At 35.5% G+C, this 25,235-nt stretch overlaps 1 protein-coding gene across 2 annotated transcripts in view; it reads right to left on the bottom strand.

The window, feature by feature from the left end:
• Nucleotides 1-25,235, bottom strand: part of NUP58 (nucleoporin 58) — a 60,484-nt gene that overhangs the window by 7,956 nt on the left and 27,293 nt on the right. The window contains exons 12-15 of one of the 2 annotated variants that reach the window (XM_045844816.1): nucleotides 19,815-20,016; nucleotides 14,453-14,551; nucleotides 12,647-12,742; nucleotides 9,256-11,373 (exon numbers count right to left, since the gene is read on the bottom strand). In XM_045844816.1, the coding sequence (XP_045700772.1) occupies nucleotides 11,204-11,373; nucleotides 12,647-12,742; nucleotides 14,453-14,551; nucleotides 19,815-20,016 (567 nt within the window). In that variant the 3' untranslated portion in view covers nucleotides 9,256-11,203. Of the gene's footprint in view, nucleotides 1-9,255; nucleotides 11,374-12,646; nucleotides 12,743-14,452; nucleotides 14,552-19,814; nucleotides 20,017-25,235 lie in introns of those variants that run through there. The other variant, XM_045844817.1, reaches the window with a different exon arrangement.

The following is a 25,235-nucleotide window of genomic DNA, read 5'->3' as shown; positions in this document are numbered from 1 at the left end:
GATAACAAAAAAGTAAAGGTTAATGATCAGAGAAAATTGTAAACCAGTTTCTGAGTTTGTAAGCCAGAAACATCTTCTGTAGTTTGAAATGTCTCTGATGACGTCATCAGGTACTCAGGTAAACTTTCTGTGTGGCTTACACAGCATCAGTCCCTGAGGTGGTTTAAGCATGAGCTGTTGTGGCTATCTCTGAAATTTATGCCACGTCATCCATCTGCAGTTTCTAATTGTGAGGCTCAAGGAAAGGGCGGTTTTAGTTCTCAGTGATTCCAAGTCACTAGAAGATTTCGGGATCCAGTCCAGTTTACAAGTAGAAAACAAAACTCAAAAAAGACAATGGATAGCACTAGTTTCTACTATACACAAAGGTGTATTATAGTTCCTATTGAAACAATTTTCTCTCTAAAATCACCCCCATTTTTACCAAAGATAGCCAAATTAAGACTAATTTCCTGCAAAATATGTCTAGTTTCAATAAACTTGGCCTGATTATATGTGTAAGTGTAGCAAGAATAAGTAACTAACCATGTCGCTACCTTTAAATCTGCTTTGCGGGAACCCTCCTAAGGAACCTTCAGATTAAACTTTAAAGGACCGAAAGAGCCTATCAGTGCTCCTGGAGTTGTTCCTGTCCACAGAGCCTGGACTTCAACAGGATCAACAGGGATCACTTTAGCTGGCTGGAACACGTTTCACTCTCTGGAAAGATGCATCCTGTCCAACTTGGGAGAAGTTACCAGTCCAACCCCCATTCAACTGTACCCTCCCCTGGTTCAATATCTCAAGAAGCACTGAACAGTACTCGACACTATCAGCTCTGGTGCTAAGGCACCAGGCCATGCCATTGCCTTACCTGACACAGCCAGGGGAACTTCCTTTGCAGCAGTTCCTAAGCCTCAGTAAGAAGCCTCATACTGTTATCAGCCTAATTCACTTTCTACCTGCCTTGGCAATAACCATCATCCACCCATACAAGGTAGAGAACTGTTAAAGAGCCCAAAGATGCTGATTAGGGGTGTAAACCTAGGGTTTAAGGAATGGAACTGTCTCGTATCTAATTGCAAATATTTACATGTGCCTGGTTGGGTATTGTCATCCTGCAGTACTAGTATTTTGATGTCCTGGTCTACAGCTCCTGAGCAACACATGACCAGTGTACAGATATTACCTATTCAGCTAGAACATAATCCAAAGCAATTCAATTATCAAATACAACTTAAGCCAGAGAGACTAAGGCCTACTTTTGACAAACTATGGCTTGAGTGGTCTCATTGGCTATTTATTGTTCTTAAAGTTATTTAAGGATTTCTAATCATGTGTTTATGGGTTCCCACTCCCCATGAGGAAGATTGGCTCAAAACCATCTTTCTGATAGCCAGGCACATAGTCACAATATTGGGGAGCTTCCCTTTTGAGTCAGTTGAATAAATTTAAAGAAAGCTAATGAATTTTATGTCTAAAGGAGATGGTTTAAGGCAGGTAGAATGTTAGAAATAAAAGTAAGTAAAGACAAAGATGCACAGAAGTGAGTTGTGCTTTACTGATTTTTGTTAATTGTCTTCCAGTCAGTAACTTGGGATCTGTTTGTGTGTGTGTTCTGACTTTGGGGATATACCTTTGGCCAGTACAGGAGAACATCTCCTTTTGATTTCATAAGACATTCTGACTGAATTTTCATTGGCAGTGGGGTTGTCCTGGGTGTTCTTAAGAGAACTTGGATTGATACAACAGAGAAAGGGGTTATTAAAAGAACCTGGCAGAACAGAAGTGTTATTTAACACTGATGATCCTAAAGATATGTCTATTTAACCAAAACAAACTCAAAACCAACTTTAAGAGCAAACATTTCCTAGATCATGCGATTCTGAAAAGCGTTTGGGTTAGTTTCTGTTATATTTTTGAGAATTCTCATAAAGTACTTGTTTGTTTAAGACATTTTAATATTACAAGTTAGCAATACCATTCAGTGGTACAAATATGTTATATACATACCAACACACACAAACATACAAATAAACACACATATAACATAGCTTTTATTTTAAAATGCTAGCTTTTATGTTCTGACTACAATGCAAAACTCAGAGAGGTATTTTGTTTAGATGACCAAAGCTTTGCATGCTGTAGGAATTCCTTTAAAGCTGTTTTAAAATTAATTTATAATCAGTCAAAGAATGGATTCCGTTTTCTGTGAAAGGCCTGAGATCCTCTCCTTCAAGGGTGCCCCTTAAGGTGGATTTGTCAATAAACAACAGAAGCTAGTATGCACAATAAAGTCAGAAACTCAGAGAGTAAAAAGAGCAGCTTCAAAGTGCCTAAATTTAAAGTGGCAAATCTGAAGGAAGAGGGGCACTGTGATGTGGCCAAAGCACAAGATGGCACCCTGCCACACACCTGCATCAGAACATGTGGGGGGAAGGGGTGAGGGGAGGGAGAAGCCTCAGGTCAACACACAAATGATACACATGAAAGACAATAAATTGTGTATTCTCCTAACCAAACTTCAGATTACAAATTTCAAATTCAAATGAATAATGAATGCAAATGAACCCAATCACAAATTGGGTACAAGTCCTATAATTATTCATTCCCCTCTCCAACATGGTACTCCAAACAAATGCAAAACAAATTGGCTTACCGCAAGGGAAAAGCCCAAATGGAGGGAACAGAGTTCCTGATTATACACGCAGGGGTGACTTACCCTACTTTCAAATCGAGTTGATTTGCAGACACAAGAATGGGTAGAGTCCAATAATCTTGCTGTCAGAAGACCTCCAAAATGCAGATGGCTTTGTCCCAAGGAAGAGAAAGCCCAGACAGAAAGGATGGATTCCAATAATCTTGGTCCTATTCTCAAATGGAAGGTCCTAAAATGCAAATGGCTTTGTTCTGAGAGGAAGCTCAGCTAGAGGAGAAGGATTCCTGGCTGCACACATGGGAGCAACTTATCCCCCCAACAACAAAAAAATAAAAAGTGATAGACAAAAGTCCAAAGACGTTTCCTTATACCAAACAAGCTGTGGCCCAAGGCAATCCTCCCACACACTCAGGGCAAGAGGCCTTGGCAGCTGCTCAGAACTGATGGAGGCAAACCCCAGCTGGGGCTGGCCTGCCCAAGGACACCATCTCCTGGCTGGCTCACCAAATTTTTACTGGTCCAAAGTCTACGTGCCCAACACTTCAAAAGGCCAAAACTCAAAATGTTAGTTTGGACTAAGGAAAGGTTCATTGACTGAGAAAGCATCAAAGAAGATGCTTTCTCAAATCTATTTCAAAAAAGTACAAAGTTCTGGCTTCTTTTATGTCAAGAAAAGGGAAAATGGGCAGGGCTGTTTCTGTAAAACTCAAGAAGCAAGCAGCATTCCTCTAATGATTAACACATCTGTAGACGGGACTAACCAGAAGCTACTAACCAGAAGGCCATGGGAATAAGGTTTGAACAAGATGGAGTCAGACCCAGTGGATTTTACTCCATTACAAAAGCACTTGGTAAAGTGGTATGTGTAATAGTTTCAGTTCTAATTGTAATTACTACTAATTACAATCAGACTCTAGCCACCCAGCTGAATCTTTTACAGACATCTTCAAACAATCATAAAGTTTCACTTTTTTTTTTACTGATTTTTAGAGAGAGAGGGAGAGAGAGAGACATCAAATTGTTGTTCAACTTATTTATGTATTCATTGGTTGATTATTCTATGTGCCCTGACCAGAGATTGAACCCATAGCCTTGGCATATCAGGACAAACTTCTAACCAACTGAGCTACCCAGGCCAGGGCATGAAATTTTAATGATTTAATAAATAAAAAAGACTTCATAAACTGTAAAATATAAAATATCTTACTCTCTTTTTCACTCCCATTGAGTTCCCACTCATTCCCAGCTCATTAAAAAAGACTAATATATAAAAAAATTAAATTTCTGTACAACAAAAACAAAAGATCAGAAACAGAGGTGTAAGATTAACTGTTAGAAAAAGATGGCCAATACTTATATGAAAATGTTCAAACACTCTAAGCAGAGACATGTCAAAACTGTATACCATTTTCACCTATCCTACTAAATTTCCAATAGCAAAAAAATAAAAAGTAAATATTTACCACAAGGGACTAGTTAAATAGAATGTGGGCCTATATACTATACAGCTATGAAAACTAACGAAGGAAAAATAGTATGAATCAAGATAAAGAAACCTAAGAACTTTCCTTTGGAGAGTGGGTGTAGTCATTACTTTTAATTTTATCCCTTCATGTTGCTCAAACTCAGGATTATTGTTCATCAAATAGGTGATTCTGTAAATTCAAATTGTAAATACTTTATAAAAACAAATCCTATTCATACTCATTGCTCAAAGCCACCTATTCCTCTACATTCTCAAGGATTTTCTTTATATTTTTATGCTATCACTCAATAAGAAATCCCACCTTATATCACTGGGTTGGCCAAAAGTGCTTTCAGTTTTTTCCATATGATGGCTCTAGTAGTGCTTAGTTATCTCAAATTTCATTCGAAATTATTTTGTTGGATTATATTGTAACAGCTGTCATATCACCATGCCTTTAAAAATATTACCAAATAGGTGAATTTTTGTGTAGCCATTTTAATACTGAAGATGGAATAAGATATGCAACATTTTTGGGTTTTGTGCTTTATTTTAAGAAAGGTAAAAAATGCAAATGGAACACACAAAAAATTGTGTAGTGTATGGAGAAGGTGCTGTGACCGATGGAACACATCAAAAGTGGTTTGCAAATTTTCTTGGTACTATTGATATTTTGGCCAAATAATTCCTTACTGTGGGGCTGTCTTATGCATTGGGAGATGTTTAGCAGCACCCCTGGCCTATATCCACTAGAAGCCAATAGTGGGAAATAGCTGTCATACTCAAAATATCCGAATCAATAAAGTTATTGCAGAAAATGAAAAAAAAATGTCTTTAGTAAAAAGAAACTGAATGGAGATTTTGGCCAACCCAATAATTTGCATGCAGTCAGAGTTAAAAGCCTAGGCTTTAGGAAGATTGCCTGGGTTTGAATTTTTGCCCATCCACTTGGTAATTTAGTGACCAGATAGCCAACATATCAGATGCGGAGTTCAAAATATTGGTAATCAGGATGCTCCCAGAAGTGACTGAGTATGGACACAAAATAAAGGAAGAAGTGAAGGCTACACAAAGTGAAATAAAGAAAAATATATAGGGAACAAACAGTGAAGGGAAGGAACCAGCACTCAAATCAATGATTTGGATCAGAAAGTAGGCATAAACATTCAACCAGAAAGAATGAAGAAACAAGAATTAAAAAAAAAATGAGCAGAGGCTTAGGAACCTCTGGGGCAACTTTAAACATACCCACATCTGAATCATAAGGGTACCAGGAGGTGAGGAGGAAGAGCAAGAAATTGAAGCTTATTTGAACAACTTCCCCAATCTGGTAAAGGAAATAGACATGCAGGTCCAGGAAGCTCAGAAAGTCCCAAAGAAGTTGCACCTCAGTAGTAACACACCAAGACACATCATAATTAATTGCCAAAGATTAAAGGAAAGAATGTTAAAAGCATCAAGAGGAAAGGAGACAGTTACCTACAAAGGAGTGTCCATAAGACCATCAGCTGATTTCTCAAAAAAGACCTTGCAGGCAACGGCCTGTAAAGAAGTATTCCAAGTCATGAAAGGCAAGGACCTACATCCAAGATGACTCTATCCAGCAAAGCTATCATTTAGAATGGAAGGGCAAATACTGTGCTTCCCAGATAAGGTCAAGTTAAAGGAGTTCATCTTCACCAAGCCATTATTATATGAAATGTTAAAGGGACTTATCTAAGAAAAAGATCAAAACTATAAACAGTAAAATGACAACAAACTCACAACTATCAACTGAACCTAAAAACAAACCACCACCACCGCAACAAAAAACCTAAGCAAACAAGTAGAATAGGAACAGAATCATAGTAATGGAGATCACATGGAGTGTTATCAGTAGGGAAGGGTGGGGGGAGAATGGGGGAAAGGTACAAGGAATAAGCATAAATGGCAGGTACAAAACAGACAGATGGAGGTTAAGAATAGTATTGGAAATGGAAAAGCTGAAGAACTTGTATGTACAACCCATGGACATGAACTAAGGGAGGAGGGGAAGCAGGGAATGCTGCTAGTATGGGGAGTGCAAAGTGGAGGGGGATAAAGAGGAGAAAACAAATGGGACTATAATCACTATAGTCCTATTTTAGTGATTATAGTCCCAATATTTTAGTGATTATAGCATAATCACCAAAATATCTTGGAAAAACTTCCCAACAAATAAAAGCTCAGAACCAAAAAAAAAAAAGTTATTTAACTTCTCCATGCCTCTTTTTTCTCATTTGTATAAAAGGAATTAGTACCAAAGGCCCTGGCCTCTCCTTAGTTCTGTTAACTACCCACATTTATATCCTCCTGTGCTCCCATGAGTGACTTGCACACAGCAAATATTAGCAAATGTTCACCGAATTAAACTAGCTTGCTACTTTGGGATTCAAAGAGGGTGGGGTGGGGATGACAAAAGTTCTCTGCCAGTTAAATCTATAGTTCACTTTTCAGTACTGTAACCTTGTGGGGTTTTTTTCTTTATTATTATTAAGAGATGGCGTAGAAGAGAAAAAGTGAATTAGATTTGAGGAGGAAAAACAAAAACAATCCGGGCCATGACCAGTTTTTCCAGTAATCCCTATTCTTCTATCTGCAGCCTTTCAGTAACAGCTTAAGCTTCTTGCCTCCATTTCCATGGTTTACTTGGGCCAGTTGAGATTCATCTGTCTGTACAGCAAAAGGTCAATCTAATCTCATTTACTTTAAGAACAGGGTGCTCTTTTGAGTTACAGGAGTCAGGTAAGCTATCCTGAAAAGGCTTTCTCATTAAACTTCTTACAGTTTCTAAGATTCAATTAGCCAGAATTGCTCCCCCTACCCTTTCCAAGGTGGGCAGACCACCCTCCATGCTGGGATGACTAGCTTTTCTCTATGAACCTCCTTCACAGGGATAGTGGGAAAAGGTCTGGCCCTTGCTTCTTCATTCTTTACATCCTAGGTATTATTCTCCCTTAAGTCCCACAGCCCTTTGTTACTTACCTTACCTTGCCTTGATCTACAGTCTATTATATACTCATAATCTCCCCATTTTAATATAGTCACATTATCTTTAGTGTCTTTACGAATTATACATGAAAATCAACGTGCAATCCTCAACTCCATGGCTTAACAGCCATGTGACATCAAATAAATTGCTTTACCCATCTGCTTTAGAGGGTAATATTGAGATTAAACAAGGTCAAGTTTATGAAGTTCTGAGGGTGGTGCCCAGAACAGACTACACACTCTGTAAATGGGTGATACACTGATAGGCAAAGATGACTTTGTGAATGAGATTTAAGTTAGGCCCTCATCTTAGCTTTTCTAGGATACTGGCCCAGTGTTAGCGAGTCCCAGGGTTGTGTCTCCTTAGCAACAACCTTGTGATGTGTGATCCAAACAGTGCAGAGCAGCCAGGCTTATTCACAGTGAGAGAGTGGGGCACGGCATGGAGGAAGGGGGTGTCAAAGTAACATCCTGTGACAGACCTTTCAAATAGAGTATTTCACACACAAATCCCATTACAGTACTTCTAAAGGAACTATTCAAATTTCCTTGTTTCAAAAAATAGTATTTGAGATAGGTAGGACATTACTTGGGCTTACTATATTATGGAAAAAAGAACAGTTAACCTGCATTTGTAATACTATGAATAAAACTGTACCAACCACTCAGAAATAAAACAAGATGCCGGTTAGGAAAAACAATCAAGAACCTAAAAAACACTGTTAAACCTTGCTAAAAGAATAAAAGACCCAATAAATGCATATATCATGCTGTATATATTAGATGTCAATTCTTCCCAGATGAAACATATTTGTATAAACCTAACCAAAATCCCAATAGGATTTTAAGGGAAAAAAACAAACACCCACAAACCTGACAAGGAAGGTATTAAAGTTCATCTTAAAGGATAAGTGTCCTAGAATAGCCATCTTCTCCTCCCTGTCCCAACCCCACACACGCAGAATAAAATAATAAGGTAGGCTGGCTTTCCCTACAGCATCCAGCCTCCATAACTAAAGGAGTAGGTTATCAGAGCAGGAACAGTAACTGCTTGTAAAGCGTCAGGGGCTTACGCTACCCAATCGTCCACCATCTTTATTATCCCCTTTTCAGATGATAAAGCTGAGGTCTAGGAAAGTTGAGTAAATAGCCCAAGATCTTACAGGGTCAAGACAGGGTTCTGAAACTAGCAGATTCGAGTCCATCCTATCTCACAAGAAAAAATATTAACATCCATTATCTACAGAGATCTATAAATCATTTTCTTTAAAACCTTCTCAAATAACCTGGTATAAAAATGGACAAAGGATATTAACATGGAAGTGGAGAATGTTTATATATTAGAGAGCTCACCTCACAAGTACTTATTAAGATTGATAATATCAACATTTAGAGATTGCTGGGAAATGGGTACTCATACAAACTGCATAAGTGTATATTTTGATAGCATTTTTGGAAGGCAATCTGACATTAAAACATAGAATTTGTGTGCCCCCCTTCAGCAACTCCTCTTCTAGAATCAATCCCAAAGCAACATTAAACATAAGCACAAAGAACCATGCAAAAGGTTATTCATTGCAGCTTTTTCTATAATACTGAAATACTGGCAAGAACCTAACTGCCCACCAACAAGTATTAGTTGGAACAAATCACTGTTCATCCATGCTACTGAACAGCACGTAAAGAGTAAATCTGCAGGGAATGCCATAAAAAGATGTCGAGGATATATCATTAAAGGGGAAAAAAAGTAAGTCACAGAATACATAGATTTTTAACCCATTTGTTAAAAAGAAAAAAGATCTAAGAGAACATGAGAAAATATGAGAAAATTAGAGAAAAGAAACATTGGAATAAACATTCATATTCATATGTTGGAAAAAAAAACCCATGTTTTTAAAAAGGTTCTAAAAAGATATACACCAAACCATTAAGAGTGAATACTCTGGGGAAGCAAGTGGGATTAGGGCCTAGGAGTTGAGGGGGAATTTTACTTTTTACTCAAACTTACTGTCTTGTGTTCAGTCTTTAGTTTATTTTTTTAAGCAAGATGTATAAACCAGTGAAAACACTGAAAACCAACCAAAGGAATAAAAGAGCAATAATTAGAAAATTACATATTAAGAACTACTAACATCTATAAAGATTCAAAGCAACTGACACAATAAATTTTATTGTTTACTTAATAATAGGCTCTGGACAAAGTGAAGACAATGAAGACAATGACAACACATTTAAAGTTCTATCACAAATTGATCTGTTACAAATTTCCAGTGGTTCAACATTTTAAAATGTAAAATATATAAAGAAAAAACAAGAAATATAAATATTCAGATTTTTGCAATACAATGCAATGTCTTTAAAAAAAAGCTTGTTGTAATTGTGTATTTAATTCTGACAGTAATTCAAAACACAAAATCACAGGTTTTACTACCCTTCCCCAAAATCTAGTTCTGGGAACTGTAGTATTAGAGAAGTGTGCAAAAATAAAAACAGCTTTAGAGCTCAGAACAAAGCATTTTCTGTATTTTAATGCATCAAGGTGCGAAAAATTCAATTCCAAAAAGCCAATCATTGCTATAAGCAGATAAATAAAATGGATTCAACAATACCTTTATAACCAAACCTAACACACTGATGGTGCATGTGTGTGCACGCACACATGTATTATGCAATACCTATTTTAGGGAAAAGGTGCCTCGGTGAAGCGCTTCTGAAAACATTCACTTGATGCACATTATGTACAAAAGCTTCTATATAAAAAAATTAAACTATTTTCAATGAAATTTCATGTTCACATCCCATCTGAAAACTGTACTTGAAAGATACATACATCTACCTAATGGTTTCTGTTTGAAATCATGGCTAAGGCAGTTCTCTTTCCAAGGGCTCTCTTTTTCACCCACTTCACGTCACTGGTACTAATACAAGTATTACACAGGTGCAACCTGACACGCCTATGTGTTATTACTGGAACTCTGTTAAAACAGTGGATAGTTTATAGTTGCTACAAATACTTTGTCTTAAAATATATTGTCTCTCTATTCCAAATTAAGCACTTAAGACATTAAGAGGCTGATGAGCCACTCCATTTGGTGTATCAATAGCCCTATAAGAAAGAACTCTGTATTGGAATAGCTAGAAAAGTTTCCACCAAAGTCATAGTGCATCCTTCACCTGCATAGAATCAATTTGGCTTAAAGCTCTTTGCCCCCAGAACACCAGTATGGAGTTCAAACACGTTCTTGAAGGTTCATCTCAGATATGAAAAAACATCTCATACAGGCAATATGAGGACATGAAGGATAGTAACCTTTGTTAAAACCTGGTCAACGAGTTTTACAGTATTCCTCACTTACAGCAGCTGTTGAAGGTGAAGGTGAAAAACAAAAATGAAGACAACTAGGGGCAACACAGTTGAGTAGGTCAAATATTTACAACAGGAACCATTTCACTAAGTCTTCAAGCACATAACTGCAATAACCTGGTACCTCTAGCTCATCATTCTACAAGCACTGAGGACTTGAAGCTGCAAGGGTGAAAAAGGGAATACCCTTAGAAAAGGGAAACAGTCTGAGGCAAAAGTTGTAGGTCTGTAAATATATATTTTATATGCACACACAATTGTGTGTATTATTCCGTATATATTTATATACATATTCACAAGATGCCCTGCAGTGTAGTTCAAAAGACCTTTATCAAGAAACCAACTGATTCTAATACAGGCCCTAGAGTTCATATCATCTGTATAAGAAACACATGTGCATATATTCAAATAATGTAAACTGTATCAACAAAAACGTTGCTGTTAACACTAGGTTAAATAGTAGGTTTTACCAACCAGTGATGTAATCAGAGCATTTCTTACATTGAGAATCAAAATAAAGAAAAATATACAACTGGGGTTCAAATTCACAAGAAAAAAGATGTTTAGCATGGCAAATTAGAACAAAGTTCAAATCCCCGAGCAGGGAAAAATATCAAAACTTTAGAAATCTCCTGGGATGCAATTTAATTACTGCATCAATTTTAGAAAAATAGACTCAGAATAAACAATGCTGCAATGGATTATCTCAACACATCAACCTATATGTTTATCTTTTTCCTCTTTTGTTTCCAGCTGGAGGTTTCTTCAACTGAAGGAGCTGTCCTCCTGTTCCAAAACCTGCAGAGGCAGGATTGGACACCCCAAATGTCAAACCAGCTGATGCCGTGATGCCAGGATTGCTGAAGTTAAACCCAGATGTACTTGAGCTGCCAAAGCCTTATGTTTAAGGAAAAGAATATTCATATCAGAAGTCACAAAAACGAATATAAAAAAATGGGGATGAGAGGTAAATTTCTAGCTACAAGAATATGTAATCTATAAAAACAGTTAAGTATCTTCTGGTCCTAAATTCCTCACATGCAATTTTATAGGAAAATAATTTAGCAAACAACTTAGTGGCACCATCAGAGATAAGTTTAGTGATCGAGGCCAAAACAGAGACTTTAGCACAAATAACTGAAACTTCTCGAAGACTTCAGTTGCCAGGCACTTTGCTGAGAATTCAGCATGCCAAGGTGCCTTCCTCCTCTCCCATCCAGAAACATTTTATCAACAGGTTGAAGATACTTTCACAACTTTGCAATTTTAAGTTCTCCAAGAAAACCACAACCCACAATTTGAGAACAAGGTATACACTGAAGAATAGTACCTACTGTTTTAATTTTATAGTAAGAGCCCTGGTGTAACTAAGATTAAGTAATATTACTGCCTAGTTAATATTAACATTTTATATTATAATTCTGATACCACTGAAATTCTACTATCTTACTCTACTGGAACTGTTGATTTTAAATACTATTTAATATTAAACAGAATTTCCTTCAAATCCCCTCAATTAACACAATTTAATTGGTACTACATCATTATTTTAGACATACTTTTTTTAAATTTTAATCACTGTTCAAGTACAGTTTTCTATCCTTCACTCCCATCCCAGCTCATTAGACATACTTCTTATCCCTAAGCTTTGCACATTTAAAAAAGTCATTATTTACAACTACAGCAAAAATGCAAAAGTAATGGAATTTGGAATTTTCTACTGGAAGAGTCAAAAGATTATACCTATTTCAAAAACTAAAAAAGAACTCAATTGTAACATGGGACGTGATAACTAAAGAACATCTCTTTGGAAAAGAAATCATTCTCCTGAATGAATGATAAAAACTGGGTTAAAACTTAAGCACAATGGGTTCATTTTTATATTAATGAAGAAAATTATTTAACGTTGAAGCTAGTTTTGGGATTCAAAGGAATCTGCTTAGTTAATAGGGGATATAATTATTTATTTTATCAAACTACTAAGTGTTGTTAGAAATAATTTATAAATCTGACATTTAGTCTATGAGATAATGCTACTACGTGCTTCATCCAGGGGTTAAAAACTAAATCAGGGATTTTCTCTGGATATGGAAATAACAATACTTATACTTTTAAATTAAATACTTTGCACCTTTAAGTTTGTCTGAAATTCAGGCTGAAACACACAAACCTGCACTAAGACTTCCTGAGGGTTTATTTGTTGTTCCAAATCCAAATGTGGAGGCCCCTGTGGTGCTGCATCCAAAACCAGAGCTAGTTCCAAATCCTAGTGGAAGGGCAATAGAGAAATATACAATGGCATGTAAAACACAGGTTAAAGGATACTGACAAGCAAAACCCAAAATTACCAAAGATCTAAAAAATAGTGTTGAAAAACATGGCCTTATAAAGGAAATCTGTTATTTATTCCTTTGCATAAGACTTCTGAAAGAACAAGATAAAATTCTGAAATGAAACATTTATATGTATTTAAACTAAGTTTATGACTCATCAGTAACTTTTAAAGAACAAGGCCATAAAAAATAGGATCATTTAGTATTTTCTCTTACACAGGAACTAAAAATGTTAGCGGCCATTCAAAGTATAATTTCAGTCAGATATAAACATATCTACCTTGGGATACTTCATTTTGAAAAAAAGAAGTCTAAATTCATAATAAGCATGACATGCACAATAATTTAAATACAGAGAACTGCATTTCTCCACATTTTAGGTGCTTTTACTCTTTTTACCCCAACATTTTCACTTAAGAACCTTTACCAATGAAAATCTGCAAAACTATGTAATAGTCAATCTACTCAGTAATACAGAGTGGGCAAAAGCAGGTTTACAGTTGTTTCTATGGAAAATAATACTATCATTAATAAATACAAATGCAAGAACAAACTATGTTTTGCATACTAAAAACTATAAAGCCTACTTTTGCCCTACCCTATAGTTTACTGTTGCCATAGCATCATCCAACAGAACAATGAGAAATTGGAAGTAGGAGCATTATGTTTTCTCTCTTAACACAAAATTTAAATAAAAAATATTTTTCATCATATAAAGTTCAAGAGGAGACTTTGCGAAGTACTTTAAGACTTGTTTTCACTCTCCTAAAAGTATTTAAAAATAACATTCAAGTTCCTCTTAGGTTACTTCACAACTCTATCTAAAATATTTAATCTGACAGTTTTTGCCTCTAATATGACAGCAAATCGAATTATAGATCACAAGAATTATGCTGTCATAATTCTAGTAATTCCTAATAGGGCCTACTATTTAAGTAACCATAAAAGCTTATAAACTTCCCCTCCTTTGATGATATATTTTAGTGGAAATAATGAAACCTTATTCATTATGACAATGTGCTCCATAAAACATAATTAATTTTTAATCACCCACATCAGACAATTATGAATGCATTTGTATTTAGCATGTTTTTGCAGACTTACCTTACTAATTAGAGTTAACTTATGAAACTATTAAAATAAATTTAATTGCTTACATATACAAATATGCATAGGCAAATATGCCAAAAGTACTTAGGAATAAATAGAAGTTGAGTTGTTCAACTTATAATAAAGTTATTTTCCCATTTAAAGTGTTCATTTTCAGAAAAAGAAATGATTAGGAGACTGTATATCCAGAAGTAGTCTGGACTCCAAATTGATATTAAGACTACTAATTTTTCTAAAGTTAGTTAAATTTATTAAAACTAAGTAATTTTCAAGTTCATATTTTAACATATTGAATACAGAACATCCCTACCACTTAATTTTATACTTTTTAATATTTACTGTTTACAGATGAAATGGCTTTTTTTAGGTTCTAAATCTAATACTATAAAGCACTGATTATGTTCGGAGAATTGATTTTGCCAGATGGAAACTTTACTTCCAAAACAGTAGATCCTCTTAGAAAATTTTTACAGGCTACTATCAATTCAAATGTATAATAGTCCAATGAAATTATTAGAAAAGTTAAAGTGTACCTCCAAGGTTTGAAGAACCTAAGCCACTTGATTGCAAGCCAGTGCCAATACCTGAGCCGAATGGCGTTCCAAAACTAACTCCCAGAGATGGCTGTGGCCCTGGTATAAAAAAAAAATGGGAGGGGGGAAAAACAAATTTGCCTTACTCTTTCAAGATTAACGTTTAAAAAATTGTTTTTAAAATGAACAGTAATTACTTTAAACAAATTCTTTTTGCTAAAACTAGTTTTCAGGATGTCTCCCCAGCCTAATTTATATGTCCCAGCTGATTTACCTACCCTCCCCAATTTTTTAACTTGTTCACACTAGACAATTCAAAAAGGCCCACTGCATTGAAAGATGAATGTTAGCTTAACCTGCTAAATAATTTGAAATCTTTAATGTATTGTAAATTATAGTTCTTTTAGTTTTACTTCCAGAATGCTTTTAAATCTCCCCACTTGTTTTCTGGTAAAAATTAGTTGGTGTAATCAGTAAAGGTTTTTACTTTTTTTCTTTTTAAAACAAGCTCCTTACCATTAGAGTCAAGTCTCAATTGAGCAAGAAGAGACTGACACTAACATGGCAAAACTATCATGTTACTTCATAAGAATACCCAAAAAACTTGGCATGATTTCTTATATGAAGTATAAATGATATATATACAATAAATAGATAAAAAACAAGACAATGTTTTATTTTATTAAATTTATTGTTCATTTTAAAGCAAATCAATTACACAGTAACATGACAATTCCAACTTGTTCACAAAAAGTGATAACTGAGTTCTATTGTTAAGCTCTGCTACATTACACCACTTATCACCTGATTAAATAAGATAGATCATGAACATTTACAAAGGCACCGCTGTGTACCTTGACAGATTCAATACATTCAAGATTTCAATTCAGAAATTTCTTTCCAACATTTTGGAAAATTTACTCAGAACAATTAGTCATCCCTTTCCCATTTGTTACTTGAAAGATTTTGGCTGAGTTTTTTGGGCAAGAATAACATCAAACTTGCCTCTCATTTTAAGTACATTTTTTCTCAACTAAGCAGACTACAAAAATCTAAAAATCTCTCTTTTGATAAATAATTCATGAAAACTATCCAATAAATTTCATAGTACAATCTTCAGTCTTGTCTTTCAAGCACAGTCATCAGTGCATCTCAAAGTTGAGTGATCTGCCAAAGTAATATACAGACTGAAATTTAAACTTTTCAAAGAATTCAAAGCCTTCAAGTTGTTCAATGAATGAGGTTTGTATATTCCAAAGGTAGTGTAAATTTATAAAGCATTAAAAAAAATACCCAAAACTGAAAAACTACATTTTTCTACACTGGGACAAAAACTGGACTTTTCAAATAGCTTCCACCCAGAAAATAAAGAATAATAACTAATAGCAGCCAGAATTCTTATACTATTATTAAAAATAAATTAAAAAAGGATTTAAAATTTTACATCCAGTTTGAGATAAATTTGAGAATAAAATATCTGCCAAGCAGCTCTTTTGTAAAATGTTACTATAAGAAAAAGAAACTAAGTATATTACTTTCTTATTTCTAACAAAAATAATATGTAGAAAACACATATCCAGTTTCTTTAACACTGAGAGACTTAAGTGTCACATGTTACCAGGAGGCACTGCTGGTGGAAGACCCTAAAAGAACAATGCACACCACAGCCCTCAGCCCTACAAGTCATAAGAGTTACTCAAATAACATGCTTTTTGTTGAGCGTGGCTCTACTTTTAAGAGCAACTCTAATCATCAATATTCAGGATATAGGTAATAAGGAACTCAAACGCTGACAAGACTTTCTATTGCACAACAGGTACATATTTTGAGTTTTGTACCTTCACGCAAATTCTGAAGGCAACATCATTTATAAAACTAGTAGGTAAATGTATAACATTTTTAATAGTAAAGACTCATGATAAATATCTCCCATGCCAAAGTATTAGCATATATATATTATACACTCTGGCCACCACATAAATTAGTTCCACTATTAGAAAGCAGAATCTAAATCCTTCAGGTAAAGTTACGTAAACAATTCAAGAAGTCTATTTCAAAATCTTAAGTCATTCAATGAGAGGCTCTTAGTTCCATAAATAAAACCAAGTTAGTAATAATATATCCCAATGACTGCCCAAAGTGAAATCTTCATGTAGAGTAACATTTTACAAAAGTTACCATATAATATATTAACACACCACAAAATCAAGTTTAATACTGTTAATTCATATTTCCAGAATAAATTCTACCTTTTTAAAAGTAAAATTGCATTCACAGGGAAAGGACTAAAGTGCTAAAATATATTATAATTTTCAATGACCACTCAAAATGCCTATTATAATTAGTCTGGTTAGTCCTAAATCATATTTTAAAATCATAATATTAAAAAAAAAAAGCCTTTACCCCAATTTTAAACATTGTACTTACTGATTTAGTGGGGAATGTTCCTTTGGTTATTAAATACAACAAAATCACAAAACCAGAAGAAACTGAAGAGAAATACTTAAAGTTTCCTATTTAACACTACACCTTCAATGTCCAAACCTGCACTAAACGCTGGAAAGCAGGAATTCCTAACAAAATTTCTCAGCTCTCCTTAAAACAGCAGCTAAGTCACATGAGAAAAGTCTTATTATGTAAACATCAAGAACTTTTAAAAGTGTCAAAACACAACAGCAAAACTTAATTCCAGTACCTCAGCTTAAAACAATCTACCCTAAATTAAAATTACACTGAAAAAAGCCTACTGTATTTCTTAGGCTTTTTAAGAGGCTTCTGAAGCACTGGTATGTGGAAAAGTGTACTCAAGTTGTATCAGAGTGTAATTTATCCATGTATTGATGCTTATTTTCATACATAAATAGCCTGCTGGTTTTTTACCAATTCTCTTCAGCCTTCAGAAGCAATACTCATAAATCACACAGGCCTAAGTTCTATTATATATCTTCATTAAAAAACAGAGAAGAATGATTAAGAAGTCATTTAAGTGCATACCTGCACCTCCAAGAAAGACCACACAGAAACCAACTTCAGAAGGTAGTGTAGCCTAAGAAGCTATCTCCATTTTTGTATTAGTGAAGTCAAGAATCCATATGCAAATAAAAGCAAAATGCCTGATGACTCAAATTTTGCACAGATCAACAGTGATATATAAAAATAGCACACAAGCTTTACCTAGCTTCATCTTGATGGTCTTTAAAATCTGTTACTGGTATTTAAAAAGATTTCATCAAATCCACAGGACATAAGGAATAAGTCATTGCACGATGCAATCAACAGAGACATTTCTAAACAGGGTGTTAACTCATAAAATCAATATATTATCAAGCAGACCTCATAAATCTTGCTATAGTAGTGACATGACTAAAATAACTAATATCTTAATGGGGACAGGCATAAAAGAATGGACTGTGGAGCCTGGGAAACCTTCAAAAAAATGGAAAAAAGAGAAGGCATAATGCAAAACTGTTATTATGACTCTTTAGCTTCTCAGTTCTAAAAATTCATACAACTCAAAATTAAAACACTGTAAGACTGTTTAGGTTGATAAATTACAATTCCTGCCACCCCATTAGAAAAATCCTTATGTGGGTTTCAAAACTGCAAAGAACAGAGAAAGCAGTCAGTTTCCCCCAAACCTGACAAGAGTCACAGACAAAATTAAAGTATATGAGCAAAAGGCTCCTCAACTTGATTACTCTAAATTAAGCTATATTATTCTCCATCACCATACAAAGACCATAACTTTGCATCCTCAGGACCTAGCACACAATAGGCACTCATATTTCTAGAATGAACATGTACCTTCACATGTCCATAAGTCCAAAATGCATGAGTGAAAACCTATAAACCTCTCTTAGAATGAAAATCTCTTATGTGGGAGGAACACTTAACCAAACCCATGCTTATATGACTTATTTTATGATTGATATTGGCCCTAAAAAGTAAAATGGTACTATGGTTAGTCTGATTAATTGGTTAATTAATCATGAGAACTGAGGACCATAATTATGGGACTGATAGGGATTCAACCTCAAAATGACTTTCTTTTCTCTATAACTTGAGAACAAAATCCTATACTCCAGCCAGCCAGAGGACTACTGTACAGTGCTTATGTGAGCCACTATTCACATGGGCCCAGCCATGGAACGTGGAGGATTTGGCATACATCCATTGGCAGCCACTTACTGATGGGAAGTCAATTCTGTCATCTCCAAACGTGAGGAACAATTTTTTACACTACCAAGAGAGAGAAACAGAATGCTTCCTTGTGCAGGCAGCCTGAATGCAATCTAAATATGTCTCTCTCTCTCTCTTTTTTTTTTGGATTTTTTATGCTATAATTTACTGCTGGACTATATGGAACTCTCAAAAGGATGCATGTGGTAAACAGTAAGCATTATTCAAAATGTATGAATGAATAAAATAAAACCAATATCCATTAAGATCTATTTTTCTATGTCAAACTTTAAACCTGACAAAACAGGAACTGCAGGAATAAAAGACAAGTAGTAAGCTCTGAAAGACACAGGACCAAACTAAACAATGCAGAACTCACCACAAATACGTTTCTCTCATGAGAAGTGGAATTAAACCAAGGACTAAAATTATCTGCTTTCCAGTATCTCACCAATGACTTTCATCTGCTCAACTTTCCACGTCATACTTCTTAATGTTCAATGCAGAGAATCTTGAAACAATCTTTTTCCTGTTCTTGTTACTGCTCTACTTTGAAAAGGTATAAATAAGTCTACCATGTATTTTCTTCCAAATTTGCTTTAGAGGGTCTGTACTCTTTCTTGTCATTACATATATATATATATATATATATATATATATAAAACTACTGCTCTTCAACACACCTTGAATCTATAAAAATGTATTTCATCCTGAATGTTGGTGTTCTGTAATTACTATGTATGAGGAAATAATGTTCTGTAATTACTATGTATGAGGAAATAATGCACCATCTATCAGTATCATACATAAAAAATGCAACGTATGGCTGGATTATCTGACTTTAAAACAACAAATGATACAATCACAATTTTAGAATCTGTTACTTTTAAATGTAATTCAGTAGTGAAACACCATATTCTAAAGGGCATTTATAGCAATACAGCAAGTAACATTAAGTAAATTCACAATATTCAATATCTCGTTGATATATAATTATTGCTAAGACTACCCTGCGTTTTTTATCAGGTATGTTTATAATTGTGTCCATCACAATTTTTAGATTGTATTGGAATAGCTATTCATAGAAATTTCTTCAGTGCTAACAACACGAGGAAGACATAAAAATGCACATAAATGTTCTGCATTTTCACAGTAAGAAGCTATAACTTGAATGCATTCAGACCTGTAGCAGGCTGTTGCTGCTGTGTAAGAGTTGCAGCCATGGCAACGGCTGCTGCGTTTGGAATGTTGCTAAAAGGGGTGGGTCCAGTAGTAACTCTGGGGGCATTCTGCCATTTCTTGGCTTCTGCTCGCCTGGCTTCAAACACATCTACAGCATCTCCCAAGAACATTTTTCTGTAACCAAGGTACTGTTCCTTGAGCACCTTAAAAAAATAAAATAAAATAAAATAAAATAAAATAAAATAAAATAAAATAAAATAAAATAAAATAAAATAAAATAAAATAAAATAAAAAAGGTTAATCAAATTCCATGTTGAGTATGTGAATGAGTATATGAAGTCAGCAAAGACAGATCAAATACACTGCCAATATTATGCATTCCAACTAAAGTACAATTTAGAATGCTAGTATTACATGGTATGGGGAGTGATGAGCTGAGAGTTCTATCACTCCTTTGAACATTTTCTTTCCCATTTTTGTCATGTCTTTATAATAAACTGCTTAATATTCTGGTTTTCTGAAGCCCTCTTTAAAATGATTTGACTGAGCTTTAATTCTTTTCTTTTAATCCTCTCCTGATAATATGTTTATTGATTTTAGAGGGAGATGGCAGGGGGGAGGTGAGACAGCAACATCCATTTCTTACCTCCTGTACGCTCCCCAACTGGGGATTGAATCTGCAACCTAGGCTTGTGCCTTGACCAGAAATCAAACCCACAATCAGGATGATGCTCCAACCAACAGAGCTACCAGATCAGGGCTAACTTGCTTTAAGATAAGCAGAGCAATTTCTAAAATTCCGTATTAAATATTCCAGTTTTCCATGAAATTCTCTGCTTCAATGTCTAATCTTTTGATAAGTTTTAGACCCAATAAGCACTAAATATATTTTTAAATACATTTTTTGAAACGCCTGGGTGATACATGTTAAAATAAGATGTTCCTCAGCAGAGAGAGCAGAGAATTGTATATATTGATAGATTGTATATATCCATTGGATTGATATTGGAATGTATCAATCCAATGGATATATTCCTATATCAATACTATTTGACTACTTTGCAGTAAGAATGACTGGGTTAGTTTCCAAAGGCAAAATCTGTCTTGATTAAAGACCACTAACAGAAATGATTATTTTCATATCAGGATTATTAATACTTTCATTGAGGTCTAATTTAGACAAGTTTTAAAGCCCTTTTTTCTCACTGCTTTTAGAGAAAGAGGAAGGAGTGAGGAGAAGAGGAGAGAAACATCGACCAGCTGCCTCCTGTACATTGCTCTAACCAGGGACCAAATCCACCTTTTGGTGCGCTAAACAACGCCCCAAGGACACACAACACATACTGGCCAGGGCAATTTTAAACCACTTTTTGAAGAGATGTAAAATTTTCGTATTTCCCTTCTGAGCAGAAATTAATAAATTTTAGGCTTTTTGATTGTGACAAGTAGAACACTAACAAATCTTACTGCTATAGTGTTTAAAAGCTATCATCCCCTTTTGTATGAATGTCAATATTTGATGTTCCAGTTCCAAACTTTCCTACCTCTATAATGTACTGAAGTGAGCCTGCGAAGAACTGAAAATTGGAAAAATGCAGTCGGAAAGAAGATAGGCTGTATCGGAAAAACGAATGTTTTTAGAACCTATCTCTTCCAAGTCCATCATCAATAGCCCATAAACTTCAGTTCTACTTCAAATACTCAGAAATAATGACCTGCCTTAGAAACTTGAAAAGGGTAATTAGTTTTAAAAAACCCTGACATTAGCCCTGGCTGGTGCAGCTCAGTGGATTGAGCGCGGGCTGCGAACTAAAGGGTCCCCAGTGGGGGCCATGTAGGAGGCAACCACACATTCATGTTTCTCTCCGTATCTTTCTCCCTCCCTTCCCCTCTCTAAAAATAAATAAATCAAATCTTAAAAAAGTAATTTACCTTAAAAAAAGAAAAACCCTGATATTAATCATGATTTATGTAATTCATAATTAATGTCCACTTCTGTTAATATCATTGAGCCTGGCTGGATCAGGTAGTTTAAGGCTGTTTCAACAGATTACCTCATGAAAATGTTACAAAAAGAAAACAAAAACAAATCTTGTGAGATTTCTATACAAAGTGAACCAGTCTGCAAATCTAAATGCACCTGAAAATACATGACAACATAGTAAATCTGATCATAGAAAATCCTTTGGTTCCTGGGAATGTGTATTTTAAAAAAAAAGGGGTCAATGTTTCACATAAAGTTTATCTAGTATGATCTGGGGCTGTTCTGTCTGAATCTTTGTCTCATTGTCTCATGGTCATAAAAGAGGAGTTTTCAATCCAGAGAGAAGAACCTGCCATTGAAAAAGCATATGTATATATTTACAAATGACAAATCTGGGATTTGGTTTAAAATAGTCCAGGGGAAAATGTATCTCTGTGCGGAGAATTGATAAAACAAGATCTGCTGAAATTGGCTGGTACATACTTGGACATTCATATAAAAGCACTCTATTTTTATGAATATTTGAAAAGTTTCAAATATAAATTAAGGAAAAAGAACGCTTGAACACCACAGCTTTCAAAGTGACAACAGAGAAGGAATTCCAGCCAAGATGGAGGCACAGGTAGATACACTTTGCCTCCTCACACAACCAAAACAAGGACAACAACAAATTTAAAAACAAAAATACCCAGAACTGCCAGAAAATCAAACTGTATGGAAGTCCAACAATCAAGGAGTTAACGAAGAAACATTCATCCAGACCTGTGGGGAGTGTGGAGACGGGCAGCCAGGGTGAAGACATGCGCTAAGGTGAAGGCTGGAGGACCCAGGCTAGCGAGGGGGTAGCTGGCGGATCAGGCAATCCACATCTGTGCACTGATAAACCAGTAGGAACTACTGGGGAGAGATAAAGACTGGGCAACCCAGGGTTCCAGCAGGGGAAAAGAAAGCCTCCAAACCTCTGACTGAAAAAACCTTTGGGGGTTGTGGCTGTGGGAGAAATTCCCAGCCTCACAGCAGAGTTTGTTGCAGACACACAGTGTCCTAGAACATACACAAACCCACCCACCTGGAATCATCACCAGGAGGGCCCAATTTGCTTGCAGGTAGTGGGGGAAGTAACTGAATGCCAGCCAAGAGCCTAGCAAGGGGCATTGTTCCCTCTTGGACTCCTCCCCCACATACAGCACAACCCAGCTACACAGGCTGCCCTGCCCTGGAGAACACCCGAGGCTCTACCCCACACTACGTAACAGGCATGCCGAGACAAAAAGATATGGCCCAAATGGAAGAACAGATCAAAGCTCCAGAAAAAATACAACTAAGCGAGGAAGAGGCAGAGTTCAAAGCACTGGTGATCAGGATGCTCACAGAAATGGTTGAGAATGGTCACAAAATAGAGGAAAAAAGTGAAGGCTATGAAAAGTGAAATAAAGAAAAATGTATAGGGAAATGACATTGAAGGGAAGGAAACCACGACTTAAGGCAATGGTTTGGAGCAGAAGGAAGAAAGAAACATTCAGCTGGAGCAGAATGAAGAAACAAGAATTCAAAAAAATGAAGACAGGCTTAGGAACCTCCAGGACAACTTTAAACGTTCCAACATCTGAATCATAGGGGTGCCAGAAGGAGAAGAGAAGCAACAAGTGGAAAACTTACTTGAACAAATAATAAAGGAGAACTTCCCCAATCTGGCAAAGGAAATAGACTTCCAGGAAGTCCAGGAAGCTCAGAGAGTCCCAAAAAAAGTTGGACCCAAGGAACCACACACCAAGGCACATCATAATTACATTACCCAAGATTAAAGATGAGGAGGGAATCTTAAAAGCAAAGAGAAAAGGAGACAGTTACCTACAAAGGAGTGCCCATAAGACTGTCAGCTGATTTCTCAAAAGAAACCTTGCAGGCAAGAAGGGGCTGGAAAGAAGTATTCCAAGTCATAAAAGACAAGGACCTACATCCAAGATTGCTCTAACCAGCAAAGCTATCATTTAGAATGGAAGGGCAGATAAAGTGCTTCCCAGATAAGGTCAAGTCAAAGGAGTTCATCATCACCAAGCCCTTTATTGTATGAAACGTTAAAGGGACTTATCTAAGAAAAAAGAAGATAAAAAATATGAACAGTAAAATGATAGCAAACTCACAACTATCAACAACTGAACCTAAAAAGAAAAATAAAACTAAGCAAACAACTAGAAGAGGAACAGATTCACAGAAACAGAGATCACATGGAGGGTTATCAGCAGAGAGGGGAAGGTGGGAGAGTGGAGGAAAAAGCAGAGGGAATAACAAGCAAAATTGGTAGGTACAAAATAGACAGGGGAAGGTTAAGAATAGTAGAAGAGACGGAGAAGTCAAAGAACTTACATGTATGACCCATGGACATGAACTAAGGACAGGACATGCTGTTGGGGGATGTGCAGTTTGGAGGGGAATAAAGAGGAGAAAAAATGGAACAAATGTAATAGTCTAATCAATAAAATATATTAAAATTAGCAAAGACACAAAGTGACAACAGATACTCATTTTTAGCACTTTAAAAACCTTAAGTAATATTTATTATAGACATAAATTTTTTTTCCACTGCTTTTAGAGAGGAAGGGAGAGAGGAAGGGAAAGAGACAAACATTGATTGGTTGCTTCCTGTTCGTGCTCGGACCTGGGATGAACGCACAGCATAAATATGTGTCCCAACTGGGGACTGAACCTGCAACCTTTTGGATATGGGCTGATGCTCCAACCGAGCCACACTGGCCAAGGCAAGACATAAAACTTTTAAGAATAGTTGATAAAAACCCCTCCTTTAAAACTAAATTATTTTGAAGATTTGGTTTAGAATTTTATTTATTTAAGATTTTATTTATTTATATTTAGAGACAGGAAAGGAGGGAGAGAGGAAGAGAAACATCAATGTGTGGTTGCCTCTTGTGCACCCCCTACTAGGGACCTGGCTCACAACCGAGGCATGTGCCCCGACTGGGAATCAAACTGGTGACCTGTTGATTTGTAGGCTGGCACTCAATCCACTGAGCCACACCAGCCATGGCTAGCATTTTAAATCTATTAAAGCAAAAGGTCTAAAGTGTGCTATCATTTCAAAAATGATATGATTTAAATGGTTAACTTAAAATTGTTACTATGCAATGATTAAAAATGCAAATATTGATAATCTCCTTTACAGTTAATTATTTAGACTCAGATTTGGGTGCTTTAAATTGTAAAGATTTTTTTTAAAATCATATATAACTCCAAGAAATAATTTAATTATATTTGCTTGATTACTTGGTAAAAGTATACTTATATTTAATATTTCACTTAAATTTTAAAAACTAACATTACGCAAAATTCAACATATGCAGTGACAGGTTACTTTATTTATAATTTTTCATAAACACAAACAGTTGCCTATATTTAGGAGGAACATATGTAATCAAGTTT

This window comes from Phyllostomus hastatus, unplaced genomic scaffold (assembly GCF_019186645.2).
Source record: "Phyllostomus hastatus isolate PE091 unplaced genomic scaffold, TTU_PhHast_1.1 phas_contig_41, whole genome shotgun sequence".
Classification (NCBI taxonomy): domain Eukaryota; kingdom Metazoa; phylum Chordata; class Mammalia; order Chiroptera; family Phyllostomidae; genus Phyllostomus; species Phyllostomus hastatus.
Note: the sequence above shows the minus strand (reverse complement) of the source record. Positions and strands in the feature narration are given on the sequence as shown.